This window comes from Brassica rapa, chromosome A06 (assembly GCF_000309985.2).
Source record: "Brassica rapa cultivar Chiifu-401-42 chromosome A06, CAAS_Brap_v3.01, whole genome shotgun sequence".
In the NCBI taxonomy this organism is placed as follows: domain Eukaryota; kingdom Viridiplantae; phylum Streptophyta; class Magnoliopsida; order Brassicales; family Brassicaceae; genus Brassica; species Brassica rapa.
The window spans coordinates 10,073,318-10,087,352 of NC_024800.2; the positions used below are offsets into that span (position 1 = coordinate 10,073,318).

General features: G+C 35.3%; 3 protein-coding genes across 4 annotated transcripts; 1 reads left to right on the forward strand and 2 right to left on the reverse strand.

Annotated features, from left to right (window-relative positions):
• Positions 1 to 25: 25 nt before the first annotated feature.
• On the reverse strand, positions 26 to 4,141 carry LOC103873098 (O-glucosyltransferase rumi homolog). Of its 2 annotated transcripts, XM_033273159.1 has the most exons (7): positions 4,069 to 4,141; positions 3,710 to 3,901; positions 2,771 to 3,378; positions 2,414 to 2,606; positions 2,102 to 2,166; positions 1,815 to 2,025; positions 1,049 to 1,721 (listed from the first exon to the last, which is right to left on the reverse strand). In XM_033273159.1, the coding sequence occupies exons 2-7, from the start codon at positions 3,887 to 3,889 to the stop codon at positions 1,356 to 1,358; spliced, it is 1,623 nt and encodes a 540-aa protein (XP_033129050.1). In that variant the 5' UTR covers positions 3,890 to 3,901; positions 4,069 to 4,141; the 3' UTR covers positions 1,049 to 1,355. The 2 variants fall into 2 exon arrangements, with proteins under 2 accessions (XP_009149777.1, XP_033129050.1); XM_009151529.3 differs by lacking the exon at positions 4,069 to 4,141 and having other exon boundaries at positions 26 to 1,721; positions 3,710 to 4,046.
• A 1,630-nt stretch (positions 4,142 to 5,771) lies between these two features.
• LOC103873099 (heavy metal-associated isoprenylated plant protein 31) lies at positions 5,772 to 7,102 on the forward strand. Its single transcript, XM_009151530.3, has 3 exons — positions 5,772 to 6,016; positions 6,159 to 6,240; positions 6,533 to 7,102. Exons 1-3 carry the CDS (start codon positions 6,011 to 6,013, stop codon positions 6,865 to 6,867), a joined length of 423 nt encoding a protein of 140 aa, XP_009149778.1. The 5' UTR covers positions 5,772 to 6,010; the 3' UTR covers positions 6,868 to 7,102.
• Positions 7,103 to 7,184: 82 nt separating this feature from the next.
• On the reverse strand, positions 7,185 to 9,725 carry LOC103873101 (probable polygalacturonase). The gene is made up of 5 exons (XM_009151531.3): positions 9,565 to 9,725; positions 8,960 to 9,301; positions 8,576 to 8,699; positions 8,239 to 8,484; positions 7,185 to 7,966 (listed from the first exon to the last, which is right to left on the reverse strand). Exons 2-5 carry the CDS (start codon positions 9,299 to 9,301, stop codon positions 7,269 to 7,271), a joined length of 1,410 nt encoding a protein of 469 aa, XP_009149779.1. The 5' UTR covers positions 9,565 to 9,725; the 3' UTR covers positions 7,185 to 7,268.
• Positions 9,726 to 14,035: the final 4,310 nt, after the last annotated feature.

Sequence of the window (14,035 nt, forward strand, 5' to 3'; positions counted from 1 at the left end):
ACATTATATACAAATATTTTACTACTTTCATCTAAGAAGATGTAGATAAAAAAAGTATTTTACTACTTCAAAAGTATATATTTTTTGTTACTTAAAGATATCTTTTAAATGAAATATTACTATTTTGTGAACTTTCCTTTTTTATGAAATCATATTATATATACATATATTTTTCGTTTTAAATTATTTTTAAAACTTTATAAATGTTTCCTTTTTATTTATACTGTTATTTGGAAAATTTTAAAAAGTAAAGAATAATATTTGAATGTACTTTTTTATTTCATTATGGATATCGTAGTAATCAACCACTATGAGAGTTATCATGAGCGCGACACCTAGGAAAGTGACTTCTCAAATCTAATATCAAAATCATTTGTGTGAACTTTTTTTTTATGAAATCACATTATATACACATATATTTTTTCATCTAAGAAGATGTAGATAAAAAAAATTTATTTTACTACTTCAAAAGTATATATTTTTTGTTACTTAAAGATATCTTTTAAATTGAATATTACTATTTTGTGAACTTTCCTTTTTTTTATGAAATCATATTATATATACATATATTTTTCGTTTTTTAATTATTTTTTAAAACTTTATAAATATTTCTTTTTTTATTTATATTGTTTTTTAGAAAATTTTAAAAAGTAAAGAATAATATTTGAATGTACTTTTTTATTTAATTAGGGGTATCGTAGTAATCAACCACTGTGAGAGTTGACGTGAGCGCGACACCTAGGAAAGTGACTTTTCAAATAATATTATAGAGAAGTCGACAAATTAGATTTTAAACTCAATAAATTTTTCATTAATTTATAAATTTTTAAATAAATTAAAATACATAAATAAATAAATAACATCCTCTTAGACGGGCCAAATTCGCAAGGTATATAAGTAACATATATATGAGAGACAGCAAATCTCATATGTTGGACAACCTTTGTGATTGTCACATAATCTATTAATAGTCTCATACAACAAAACTTTGGCTGCTATATTTTCAGGCTCGAGAAATTTCTGATTACTAATGATGCACAGGCACAGATACTGAAATTTTTGTCATGACATATCACTCAGCTCAGTAAAGAGCTTAGCCCATCAAGTTGTGTTTCTATTGGACTTTCCAATGAGTTATGTATCAAACCAAACCCAAGTTCAGTTCTCAAAGCTCTCTCTACAGAGAAATCTTATGCACTAGTACTGTTTGCTACTACAGTACTAGTACATCATGGATACAGTTCCGAAAAATATTTCCAATTTTAAGCGTCTTCATGATAGAATAAAAACATCGATGGGTTTATATGCAAGTGCATTTTTCTCTACATAACAAAACTGTTAACGCGAAACTAATTTTACGAACGAGTCTGGTTATGCTTCCTCCAGTACTTACTCTCCCACTGTTCGATTCTTCTAGCCGTACTCTGCCTCCTTTTCAGAACCGAGAAAAACGACGCCGGATCATAAGGAGGCGGCATGGTGCAAGGACCAGTCTCTGCAGGGTGTGTCACAAGCGATTCCATCATAAACTTCCGCTCATTACCATCCCTGGGGCACGCCATTGTCTCTGAGCAGAGCTCGGTAGAGTTCTTAGGAATCTCGGGTTTAAACCGGAGGAGTTTAGAGTATTGAGTTAAGAGATGGTACATGTAATCGTACACATAGTCCATCTTAAGTTCTTGCTGCACAAACTCACTCGCCTTCTTTCCTATGTCTTGTGCCTAGTGAGAAAGAAAATCAGCCAAGACAATACTTAGAACCTATATTCAATCAAACAGTAACGAATGTGTGTAGTTTGAAGTAATGTCTCTTACCTTTAGCTTGTGCTGGTTGCCCCAATCGACGGCAAATTTAATGGAGCGGCATTTGTCGTCTTCCTTGACGGGCCAATAGTGTTGACCAGGTAACATACCCCGTGTGAAGAAATCGTAGTAATGAGGGTTCACCAGCAATGTCACCGAGTCACAAGCCAGAATGTACTTCTCGCTCACCGACCATGCAGACCCTTCTATGTAAATCTTGTATCTGTATTACAAGATTCTTGCATGACCCATTTCTTACATGCAAAAGGTTCCTCTAAAAGAGTTTACGTGCTAATTACCTGTGGTGGCATTGGCTTGCCAAGTCTGACTGCTTGTAACCTTCCTTTGATTCCCGGGCCCAGTCCTATACAATGAACATACCAAGATAAAGCACGTAACATGGACAATCAACACACAACTCCAAAACTCCCAACTTTTTTTGCATCATAGTACATCAAGTCATCAACTAGTAATAACTAAACCAACCATATCAATGGCAACAAGATGCCGAGACAGCTCATACTCAAGTTGCTTAAAAATATATCTTTTATGCAATCCAGGACACTCTTAAGTAGTTGAATCATAGAACAAGCGAGCACAGATTCAGTCACCTGTTGGTACAAACGAGCTTTCCAGTCATGCCCCTCGGAGACATTACACTTCATGAGATCCAGTCTTGTATCAGCGACCGTCGGATTCCCTTTCCAGTAAGCATAAGGCTCTCTGTCTACCCATTTGCTCCTCTGGTTGCCTTCTTTGAGTTCTTTCAACAAACTCTCCCACGGCTTTATATTCACCTCAGCCCTACAAAACCAATGCAACTCTCACTGTCACAGCTATTTCTTAAGCCACAAGTCACAACCGGAAGTTACTATAGGGTTTCATTTGTCAAATCCAAAACTATTGTGGTCAAATTGCAAGAACCATAAAAGAAATGGGTGCTCGGAGAAATAAGAAGAATCGGTTACCATCCCCAATAAGACCAATCAGGAAACACGATGTCAAGCGTCTCGTTGTTCCCACAGTAACGGAACAGAGGCGGTGGCGTTAACTGTTCAAATCCGCCGAACGCCGCCGCCTTCACTACCGGCCAGTCAACGCAGTCAAACATGAGCTCGAGATCCGGAATCTTTCCCGGATACCTCCGTAGAAGCTGCACGAATCCCCATATCGTGAACACGTCTCTCGTCTGAAAAGCCTCTCGGAGCTTCTCGACGTAGATCCTACCGTCGATGATCGCAAGGCGGAAGTTCGCCGTCGCGTTGGCGCGCTCCAACGCTTCCCTCGTGATCCCGGTCTTCTCCCACGGCCGTAGATCCTCGTGGATCCAGCGGAAGTAGTCGGGACACGTGGCGGGTGGAGAACGCCCGGAGTCATCTTTTCTGCTGCCGGGAAGGAGGCTCGTCGGATAGTTGTCCCTTGGGCAAGTTACAGTGGCGTTGTCGGAGAAAGCGGGGCAGTTTAGTTTGAACTCCTTTGGCTTTTCCGTTATTAGCTTAGTCGACTGAGGGTATTTTGGGGATTCACCAGCTTTTAGGGTCTCCGTCACTAACGCCGTTTCTTTCGCTATTAACACCTACGAAAAGAAGGTTAATAACTGAGTCGTTTTAGTAAATAGCGGTGGACAGTTATTAACTAAAACTAATCACGTGATTAAGATCCCATGTAGACACGTGTCTAACTGTCCGTAACTTTGTTTGACGAAAAGTAATGGTTTCTTTTTTCGAGTAATCGACGGAAAGTAATGGTGACACGAGAAATCTGGCGCCACCAATATCAAATTCCATGTGGCAAAACAGTTCCATCAAAAACAAAACAGGCCAAAACGACAGAATGGAGTGTCGTTTTGAAGAATTAGCAAGAAACAGAACAAGAGTACACAAAGAATGTAATAAAAATGTGCATACGGAGGGATCGAGGAGGAGGCGCGTAGTAAGAAAAACGCCGAGGAGGAGGAAGAGGAAGAAGGAGAAGAAAGCGTAGGATCTGTTGGAAGCTCCGGCGCCGGTTTTGACAAGGGGAGACAAGATGGTGTCGAAATGACGAGAGTGCCCTCCCGATGATCCATACGACGGAGAGTTCCTCATCGTCCCTCCTTGCTGTTGCATGCCAAACAATGTGAAATCGACAGGTGAAATGAGAGAGGTCAGAGATTAGAGAGAGAAAGAAAAAGAGAGCTTTTGTGAGGAGAGGAAAACGAAAGGACAAAAGGTTGCAGAATAATGTGAACCAAAACAAGAAAGGGTTGGTTAAACTGATTAATTACTTTTTTAATGTTTGCAAGACGTTGAAGGATGTGCACCTCAAAATGTAGTTCTTTTTAACCTTCTCGTTGTAATGGGAAACAAATTGTTTTATGATTTCCATTGTTTCGCAATGGTTGTTATTTATTTTAAATTGAAATTGTAAACCGATGATAAGGCCTAGATCATGGCCAAGTTCTAGAAACTAGGCCCATGCCCAAAATAAATACCAAAACCTTTGTATATTGTTTTAAAGATGGGTTATCAGAACCAATCAAATGACATATCTATCTTTTTCCGGTTTGGTTCATTTAAAAAAAAAGTGGCAACAACTAACAAAACCGACCACCGAGCATTGAGTTTGGACCACAGTAAAGTACATTAGAGACACATGTGATTTCGAGAAAACTGGACCCTTTTGTTTATTTTCCAAGTGCTTTGATCGACGATCTGGTTACGACATGACATTTACATATATATATAGAGCTGTACTGGTCGGAGTTCACTGTTCAATAAAGGTTTAACGTTAAGCCTGACCCTGATACATCACTATTATATAAAAAAGTGTTTCGATGAGATCTTTTGAACTAGTTTTTTTCTTTTCAAAGTTAATGGACAATTAGGTGTCAAGAACTTTTGGGATATGTTGTCGTCAATTGCGGATTGTCAATACAAACGGTTACATATACCATAATCTTGGCTCCCCCTTGATTAAATGGAAACATAATGATGGAGAAAGGCAAATAAACGAATCATGAATGACAAAGTCTTTCTAGGAATGCCCTCTTTGACAATTTTGTATTAAAGATCATGCTTAATCACTATATCATATCCCTATCATAATCACAAACGCCACATAAGAAAAAATTTTAGTCTACGCTCTCACCTTTGGCATGTACCTTATTTCACTTCACAATATTATTCACAAGGAGTTATATTCAATAAGATATCTATGAAAGTCAAATATCTGTATTTGAAATGAGTTTGCTATCCGTTTTTTCTATTGTACTCAGAGACGCTCTTTGATGTTCACTATCTTTATCGTACAGTAATATAATGATTCATAATGCCTCCTACTCCAAGAAATTAATAGTTGATTTAATAGACCTAATAAACCAAAAGATAATATAGTTTATAGGTTTCTAGATTTTTGTTATTTTCCGAAATGATATTTCTCAATTATTTCAATGTCATTATTTTTTTTTTAAGTATATACATGTCGTGATAAGATTTGAAATAAGAAAGTGAAGGGTTCACAAATAATATCTTCTTTATAGTAGGGATCACTTCTTCTATTATCAACTTCAACTAACCATTTAGCGTTTATAAATTTGGCGGTGCCATATTATTCATGTAGGGCATGTATATTACTTACTAACATTATATTAATTCACCAATAATCAATCTTGATACATCCATATAAACTGGATACATTTAAATGAAATAAATGGTACCCAAAATGGTTATGGATATGCGCTGGCTAAATACTTGAACTGTGAAATTGTGAGTCTGTTTAGTCATTTATCAAATGATTGGTTTTGACTCGGACTGGTTTATTATCCAGGTTATTATACTTCCGGTTCTTGATTCTACTTCTAGAACTCTAACCAGTATTGAGTGACAAAGAAAAATACAGGGTAATATTACAAGTGACTTGAAGAGAGTGAGAGCGATATGATTTGGATGGCAGAGAAGAAATCCTAAAGGCAAAAAGCTCACGCCTTTTATCTTACTATTTCACGCGTGCTGTGTTCTTCCCTTGTCTCCCCATTTCACAACCCAAGAACCCTTTCTATAATAACAAACACTATAGTAAAATATCATCAACATAATAATTTAAATTATTTTAAGTTTGCACACATACATAATGTACCTATATATATATATATATGCATACACAATATGGAACCTTTATATTCTGCTTCCTTCTCTATAACTGAACACACTTGAGGGGAGTTTGTAAGCATGTCTGTGAGTATCTGCTCCATTCCTATCTTCTTTCTAATTGTCCTTCGTTTTACAGTTGCAAAAATATTTCCATGTATTTATAGAGACATACAAGGCTACAAATAAAGAAATATAATATTACATAACTGAGTTATATGTGTTGTAGATGACAGTGGAGATAAGAGTTCCAAACTTGGATTGTGAAGGATGTGCTTCTAAGCTTAAGAAGACTCTACTCAAGCTCAAAGGTATGAAAGCTTTTTGAGTTTTAATCTTTATTCTGCTTACCTCAATCCAAGTAGAATCTTAGAACCAAAGTAAAACTAAATCTTATATGAATGCATTATGCATGGAACTATATATATTCTTAGTTCAGCCAAACTAAGAATTGGTTTGGTTCGCGATCGCGTATATGGATTTGAACATCTCAACCAAAAGTTAACCATAGAACCGATCTAACTGGAAAATTGATTTCTCCAGTTCTTGCACGCGGTTGGATGTTTTAATAAGTTTATCCGGTTATTATTGGTTAACATGCAGGAGTGGAAGAAGTGGAAGTAGAGATGGAAAGCCAAAAAGTGACAGCTCGAGGATACCGGTTAGAGGAGAAAAAGGTTTTGAAAGCGGTACGACGGGCCGGTAAGGCAGCTGAACCGTGGCCATACCGCTTAGGTAATAGCCACTTTGCATCTTTCTATAAATATCCATCTTATGTGACCAACCACTATTACTCCGATGCCCACCGTACCGATCCCACCGGTGGTGTCCACACTTTCTTCCACACTCCGGCCGTTTACTCCGTTGCAGTGGCCGGCGATGAGATCGCGGCTTCGATGTTTAGTGATGATAATCCACATGCTTGTACCATTATGTAATCTATTTTTCATCATATACATAAAAATGTTTTCTTTGCACCTTTTTAAAACCAAGTGATTCCAAACCCCAGACCGTACTGGGAACTAAGTAATGTCTGATACATGTGCTATTTAAGACATCTACCGTAGCCAACCACGAATTGTTCGTCTTTGTCCACATTTGATTTTGATTTTGATTTTTGGTATTTTTCTTAATTTGTATTGAGAAAGTACATCTAATACTTCATGTTTTATATAGAGTTCTTCAAAATGAAACTACGATACTTCATAATTATAATCCACATACTTAAAACGAATTCTAAATTTTAAAATTAATAGAGAGTTCTTCAAGATTATTTTTGCTGTAACATTATAAGAAACTTTTATAATTCAGTTTCATGTTTCACTACAATTATTGCATATCAAAGAGAGCATTTCTTCAAGACAACACTCTCAATCGGAATCAAATCAGATGGAAACATACAGTCCATATTCTTCCCTTCAGTTTTCTTCTCCGGCAACAAACTGCACGGCTCAGGCTTAACTCTGCTCGTAACTCCAGCCACATCAGTACAGTTCCACTGCACCTCCTTAGGCTTAGCCGACAAAGTTATGTTCACATTCGAAATACAAATACCCGTAAACGGATCTTTATCAATCCCAGCGAGACTAGCCGACATGGTGACGTTCTCAGCCGTCATATCACTGAAATTGATGTTAGAAACTTCGGGCAACGCCTTGGGATCGTACCCTTCGTCAGGATGCTGGTTGTAGTTTCCACTCATCCAGAAAACGTATTTCATCGTCTTCATCGTGAATCTCCTAGCGTAAATGTCCTTGACGTAAGCGCCACGTCCCGCAGCGGTTTTGATTCTGACGGAGGATTCAGTGTTGATTAGTGTCACGTCTTCGATTCTGACGTCTTTGATTCCTCCCGACATCTCGCTTCCTAAGGCTACTCCTGCGCTTTTCGGGGAGATGCATGTGAGCCGTCTGATCGAGAGTTGTTGAGTCGGCATTCCGAACTTGATTCCGTATTGGTCCCAACCACTTTTAACGGCGATGCAGTCGTCTCCGGAGACTATGTAACAATCTTCGATCAGTGTGTTGGTGCATGAATCTGAAAAGGACCAAATAAGAAACAATGCCTCGTGAGATTACAATATTGCGACGTGGGATGATATGCAAAACTATAAAATATATTTAAAATGCCACTTAAGCATGGAGGCTATAGACAATTTATCAAAAAAAGTTAATATTTTTTTTTTGCAAATTGAGAAACTATATTCATATATATATAATTACGTTTTAAAATTTTGGGTTGAAGACACATGTTTCATTAGCTAGACCAGTCTGCACATATGATATAAACATTGTCACATAGGATAGTACCTGGATTGATTCCATCGGTGTTGGGAACATCAACGGGAGCGATAATGGTGATTGATTTGACGATGACGTTATTACAGTAGACAGGATGAATATGCCACGACGGAGAATCGACCAAAGTGATATTGGAGATCTGAATATTTTGGGAGAACAAGAGTTCGATCATATACGGTCTAGTCAAATTAAACTGCTTCTTTTTGAATTTATCCCACCAATACTGTCCCTGTCCGTTGATCGTCCCGTTGTTACCTATTAGAATTAGAGTCCAAGTTCAATATATTAGTACCTTCCGGTTTACAGTGCGAACCGGAAATTTGTTGCGATTGTATTGGAAAATTACCGGTTATGACCACGTCGGTTAGGTTTGTACCGGAGATGAGACTGTTGAATCTCCCGGTTCCGGTTCCATCCCTTCCTTTTCCGTACGATGGCAGTGGAGGGACCACTGGCCATTCAGATTCATCCTGATACAGTATTTGTCAAAACCGGAATCAGTAACTTAATTTACACTAAACCTTCATGAATCGAACAGAACCGGATCCAATACAAGCCAAAGCAGAAACTAATATAAAAGGCAGATCTTCTACAAATTTTGCTTTGAATGGAGATGTATTTACGAGATACTATAACATTAATATAATAGATTTTCTACATTGCTTTGGTTACTATTATTATTCTTTATAATTAGAAAATTGAACAAACCGTATAGAACATAGTGAGTTACCTGAGATGCAAGGATGGTGGCACCTTTTTGGATGAACAATGTGAAGTGGCTGGTTAGGTTAAAACTTCCGGTGAGCCATTTTCCAGGAGGAACTAAGAGTTGAGCTCCACCGTCGCTCGCCAGGTCGCTGAGCTTGCTTAAGGCCGTTCTGAACGCTTTCGTATTGGAAGTTTTCCCATCTCCAACTCCTCCAAAATCAGTTATTACCGCCTTGTGTTTCCGGCAATTTAATGCAGGAAACTCAATCCCGGAATACGCCGAAGGATGGTGGCTGCGTGATTCAATCGTCGGGAAACGGAATATAGCAAAAAGGACTAATATACCAAACACTAACCTAATCATCTACACAAGATAATAGAAACATGTAAGAAGAAAATTAATATCTAAGAAGATGTTGGATATGAAAACTAATCAAGCTAATATTTTCATAAGGATATTCGATATTTTATTGTATTAGATGATTTTGTTATAATCAAAACTTATAGAAGCTACGCAATATTCATCTTCTAAAGAGCGGTTTATAATACATACTAGCGGATATATAAAACTACGAACTTCGGCAGAAAATATATAACAGTGTTTCTCTAACAAGAACTTTTCTTTACCTTGAGATATTTGAAGTAGCAAAGGAAAAACAGAGGAATGTCTTCCTTCTGGTTTGATTGTTTGTGGAAAATGAACACGACAGAGTAATATTTATAGATTTCAAAAAGATAAGAATGCCAAATAAGGATTATTAAATATTCTTTTTCCGAATTTTGAATTCACGTAGATAATTGTTAAATAAATTTTGATATTGTAAATTAACAAGTTTGCTTATAAAATAACTGAAATGTCTAACAAGGAAGTAAAAATCGAAACGCCTTAAATATATATCTTAAATTTAGTACAATTATATCTATGATACAATTCTAAATTTGACCTCATCTAGAATATTGGGATAACTACTCTCACTCTAGCCTAATTCTTACCACATTTACATTTTGACCACTAGATTTGAAGATATATGTTATTAAATGCTAGATTTTAATCATTTTATACCTTTGACAAAATTGGAAAAGTATCCAAATTATATTTCCAGTTTAATTTATTGTTTAATTTATTGACTATTTAGAAGTATCCTAATTATATTATTGGTGGAAAGCATTGTGCATTTTATTGAACTTTACTCTATTGATAAACAATAAAATCATCAGTTATAGTTTTGTACTATAACTATGTACTAGATTTTGATCCGCGCTTTAAAAACGCGGGATAATTTTGCTTTAAAACTTTATTAACTTATATATTTGTTTACTAATATGTTTAGACATGACATTTAATTTTCGGTTCGGTCCAATTATTTTTTCTTGATACAGTTTCAATCCAGTTGTGTGTTTTTTTTCAAGAGATAGTTTGTTTATTTATGAATTTGGGTTTGATTTTAGTTTGGTTCAGATAACAATGTTTGAACTTGATTAACATTCGAGATCGATCTGGTTGGTTAACATTAGAATTCGGCTCCCATTTTTGGCTAATTTTAAATAATTCAGTTAAAATTCATTTTTGGATAGAATAGCGGATAAATCGGATAAGTATAATTTTTTGAATAAAATATATTTAAATTACTTTCAAATATTTAAGCTTCTATCAAGAAATTAAGATACTCTTAAATATTACGGATAATAACTAATAGGGTAACCTAGTTTTTTAAGCACTTTGATTTATAAATAGTATATTTATACTATTTGATCATTTTAAAACTAAATATAATTAATATTTTAAGATATATAAATGTGTTTGGGATATTCAAATACCCATTTGATTCTTGGTTTGATTTTGATTTTTCTGTTTCATAGATGTAAGAACCATTCAGATATTTTGTGAAATTGATACGGTTTTGTTTCAGTTCGATTTTTGGTTCTCGATTTATATGCAGATGCTTAATATTTTATATATATAATCTGTTTTATATTTGATAAATAACTGATGTAGACTTATTTTTAATTATAGATTTATATAAAAAAATATTATGACTGATATCAATTTTAAAAATGTGATTTTTATAATAGAAGACATGAGTGATTTTTTTTTGGACCCATGATATCATAAAAACCGTTCGCTATGATAATACTTATACCTATAGTTTACGGATAGTTTTTTTTTAACTGCACAAGATACTTCTAGGATTAAAATGGTAGGAAATTATGGAAATACGGTCTTTAATTAATATTTTAAACAATTGTTTATAGTCCATGATTATTAATGTGGTTATCCCTTAACCCTTATATATTATTTTTGAAATATGATTTAGCGTTTGAAGATTAGTTAGTTAAGATACTGGATTAACAATAATATTTTGAATAAATCAGTGTTAAAAAAACAATAATATTTTGAATTAAGTCAACTGGACCAAAAAATTATCGTATGGGTATGAAGATGTGGCAGATGTCATATCAACTCATGAGAATGTCTTGCAAAGGTCCATAAAGTTGACAAACAGTCTCTTTTTTTTTTGAAACACAACAAACAGTCTTTTCTTTCATTTTTTTGGCTAAAATTTGGCCCTCACGAAGAACTTGAGGATGCCTTAGAATTGTACGACGCCTATCTCCAGAAAAACTCAAAATTATTTTCAGGAAGAATGTTAGAAACTCTACCAAGAAGCTGCAAATATATCTCCAGTCATCAAAACCAAGCAGGGAGGATACATTGATGATTGATGTAAGGAAGAGTCCTCAATATGTTTTTTCATCAAGACACCAGTAACTTAGAAGACCCAAATAGTCAAAACACACACAAGTTTCTTCTTATTCTCCAGCCAGCAAATGAATTCTCGAGGCCATCATTAAGACACAAAATAACGTGCATTCCGTTGATGAGAAACAGAAAAGAGTTTCGCAGCACATAGACTCAGAACAACATACCAAGCAATGAATCAGATTTTCCGCTTGTGGCTCTGTTGAGTGAGTCGATAGGATCCTGAGTGACGACTTTCTTCTTCTTCTTCTTGGTTGGATCAAAGGGTGTGACCTAAGGATAGCCAAACAGTTTAAGCCACACAATCAGACTAATGAAGCAAAAAAAAAGTCTAACTTGAGCCTTATGGAAATCTTAAATATATGAAAGGATCGAATAAAGACAAAGGAAACTCAACTTACCTCTTGCTCGTCCTTCACCTACTTCATCTCATTATTTTCAGCAGCCATGATTGCTACTAAAAAGGATAATAAACACGAATAAACCCAAGATCTGCAACACCTATAATAAACTCTGCCACTGCCAACACCAAAAATCTTCATCTACCATCACTATTTCATTAATATTCGTCTGAAAATAAATATACAAAATACTACTAAAGAGAGATTTTATCAACCACAAATCTTTATGAAACTCGAAATCCGTTATGACCAGAAGAGTACCTTCATAAACGCTTTGGTGGAGACACATCTCGTACAACATTTAGTCCCACTAATAAGCTCTGAGAGCCTCGAATGCATTGGTGCAGTGTGTGACTGTGTGTAGATCCTTTAAACACCTTAGACTGTCAGTGATAAAGGTTCTGGAAGATAAAACCTCGGCTGCTGTTTCCATGTATGTCACAACTGAGAAGACCGCGTTTGCTCACCAAACATGTATGGCTTTATGGAACATTTGCAACCTGTAAAAGAGCATGCTCAAGATCTTCACCACATGCTTCGTTCTTCTTGAAACCCCATATCAATTTAACTTTCACAATTCCTCACATATATTTGGCTGGTCATATCTGAAATCACCCAATTCAAACTGATAATTTATCTGGTGTCATTATGTACATATTCTAAATTGCTTACATACATAGTTTCCACACAGAAAAAGCAACTTATGTTCAAACCATATGTTAGCATAGTCATTGGAGAGCTCAGAGAATCAAACCATGCAACTCAAACCATCAAAATGAGGAGAGAGAAAAATGACTTTTCACAATTCACTATCATCAGTTCATCACAGGCTATATGTGCAGAACCTGAATCATGCAAAGAAAATCTAAGCTGCTTAAGACCAAAAGTTATGTTATTCTAAGCAGAAAAATCATCAGGAACTCAGAGACCTAGCTCTGATATGCCTCTGTAATAAAGAGAAAACTGCAAAAGAGTAGCAGGTATATCAGATTCTGTTAGGTTTTTGAGAAAAATTTATTAGGTTTTTTGTTTGCAATTTTAATATGCTAAAGTGGCTCTTGCTGTAAAAAAGTACATTTTTTCTTTGAATCAAATTTAACATTTTATTCAAAAAAAAAAAAAAATTTCAGATTCTGATCAACAGAAAAATCTGACTTGAGTTCAAATTAATTTATGTAGCTAAAACTCTAATTTAAATCTGAAAACTTTCTGACGTTGCCATCTGTTACCAGACTCGTGTATAAGAAAAGATTTTCTCACAGGTTCATTCAGATCTTCTGAAACTCACAACCCTTGTGCAATATCTCAACTCATCATCATTAGGACTCAATCACCAAGCCCACAACAAAAAATCAACACATAATCATTCCTTCAAAATATAAAAGACCAACACCAAAGCATATATGTCTTCAAAGAACGAAACACCAAAAGAGATGCTCGGCCGTTGCTGGTAAAGATTGAACCTTTAAACTCACATATATCGCACTGAACCTTTAGTTTTCAACAATTCTAATTCTAAATTAATATTTTAAATTTTGACGACAATTCAAGGTTCTACTGTACCTTTGCCAATCCACAACACGCAAAATCGAAACAATCTGAAAAAGAGGTTGAAACCAATACAAATCACAAAGTAGAGGAATATTTTATACCTTATCCTATCCTGGGGTAGTCTAAGATAGATGTTCTGCCTCAGTATCATATTTTAAAACATAGCGTTGAAGGTGTTCCTGAATAAACAATGCATAAGTATGTACCCAAGCTGAACATAATCACATTAGAAGCTGAACACAAAAATAAATCACTTACTTCTGAGATAAGAATCTTTAGGAGGACACTTGACATGATTATAGCTTTAACTATGGCAACACCTAAATCCATAAAAAATCCATGAAAATCCCAGAAGAAAAAAAACGAATCTAGCAAATGGATTTTC

Bases quoted from the DNA above. Each gene is read 5' to 3' on its own strand.
- LOC103873098 (XM_009151529.3), bottom strand. From the start codon at position 3,910: ATGCAACAGCAAGGAGGGACGATGAGGAACTCTCCGTCGTATGGATCA. The intron at 3,379-3,709 runs GTATGCACATTT...TTCTTTTCGTAG, and splicing joins GCCTCCTCCTCGATCCCTCC to GTGTTAATAGCGAAAGAAAC. The intron at 1,722-1,814 runs GTAAGAGACATT...CTTTCTCACTAG, and splicing joins GCAACCAGCACAAGCTAAAG to GCACAAGACATAGGAAAGAA.
- LOC103873099 (XM_009151530.3), top strand. The intron at 6,241-6,532 runs GTATGAAAGCTT...GTTAACATGCAG, and splicing joins GACTCTACTCAAGCTCAAAG to GAGTGGAAGAAGTGGAAGTA.
- LOC103873101 (XM_009151531.3), bottom strand. From the start codon at position 9,301: ATGATTAGGTTAGTGTTTGGTATATTAGTCCTTTTTGCTATATTCCGT. The intron at 8,700-8,959 runs GTAACTCACTAT...ATACTGTATCAG, and splicing joins CCACCATCCTTGCATCTCAG to GATGAATCTGAATGGCCAGT. The intron at 8,485-8,575 runs GTAATTTTCCAA...TAATTCTAATAG, and splicing joins AACCGACGTGGTCATAACCG to GTAACAACGGGACGATCAAC.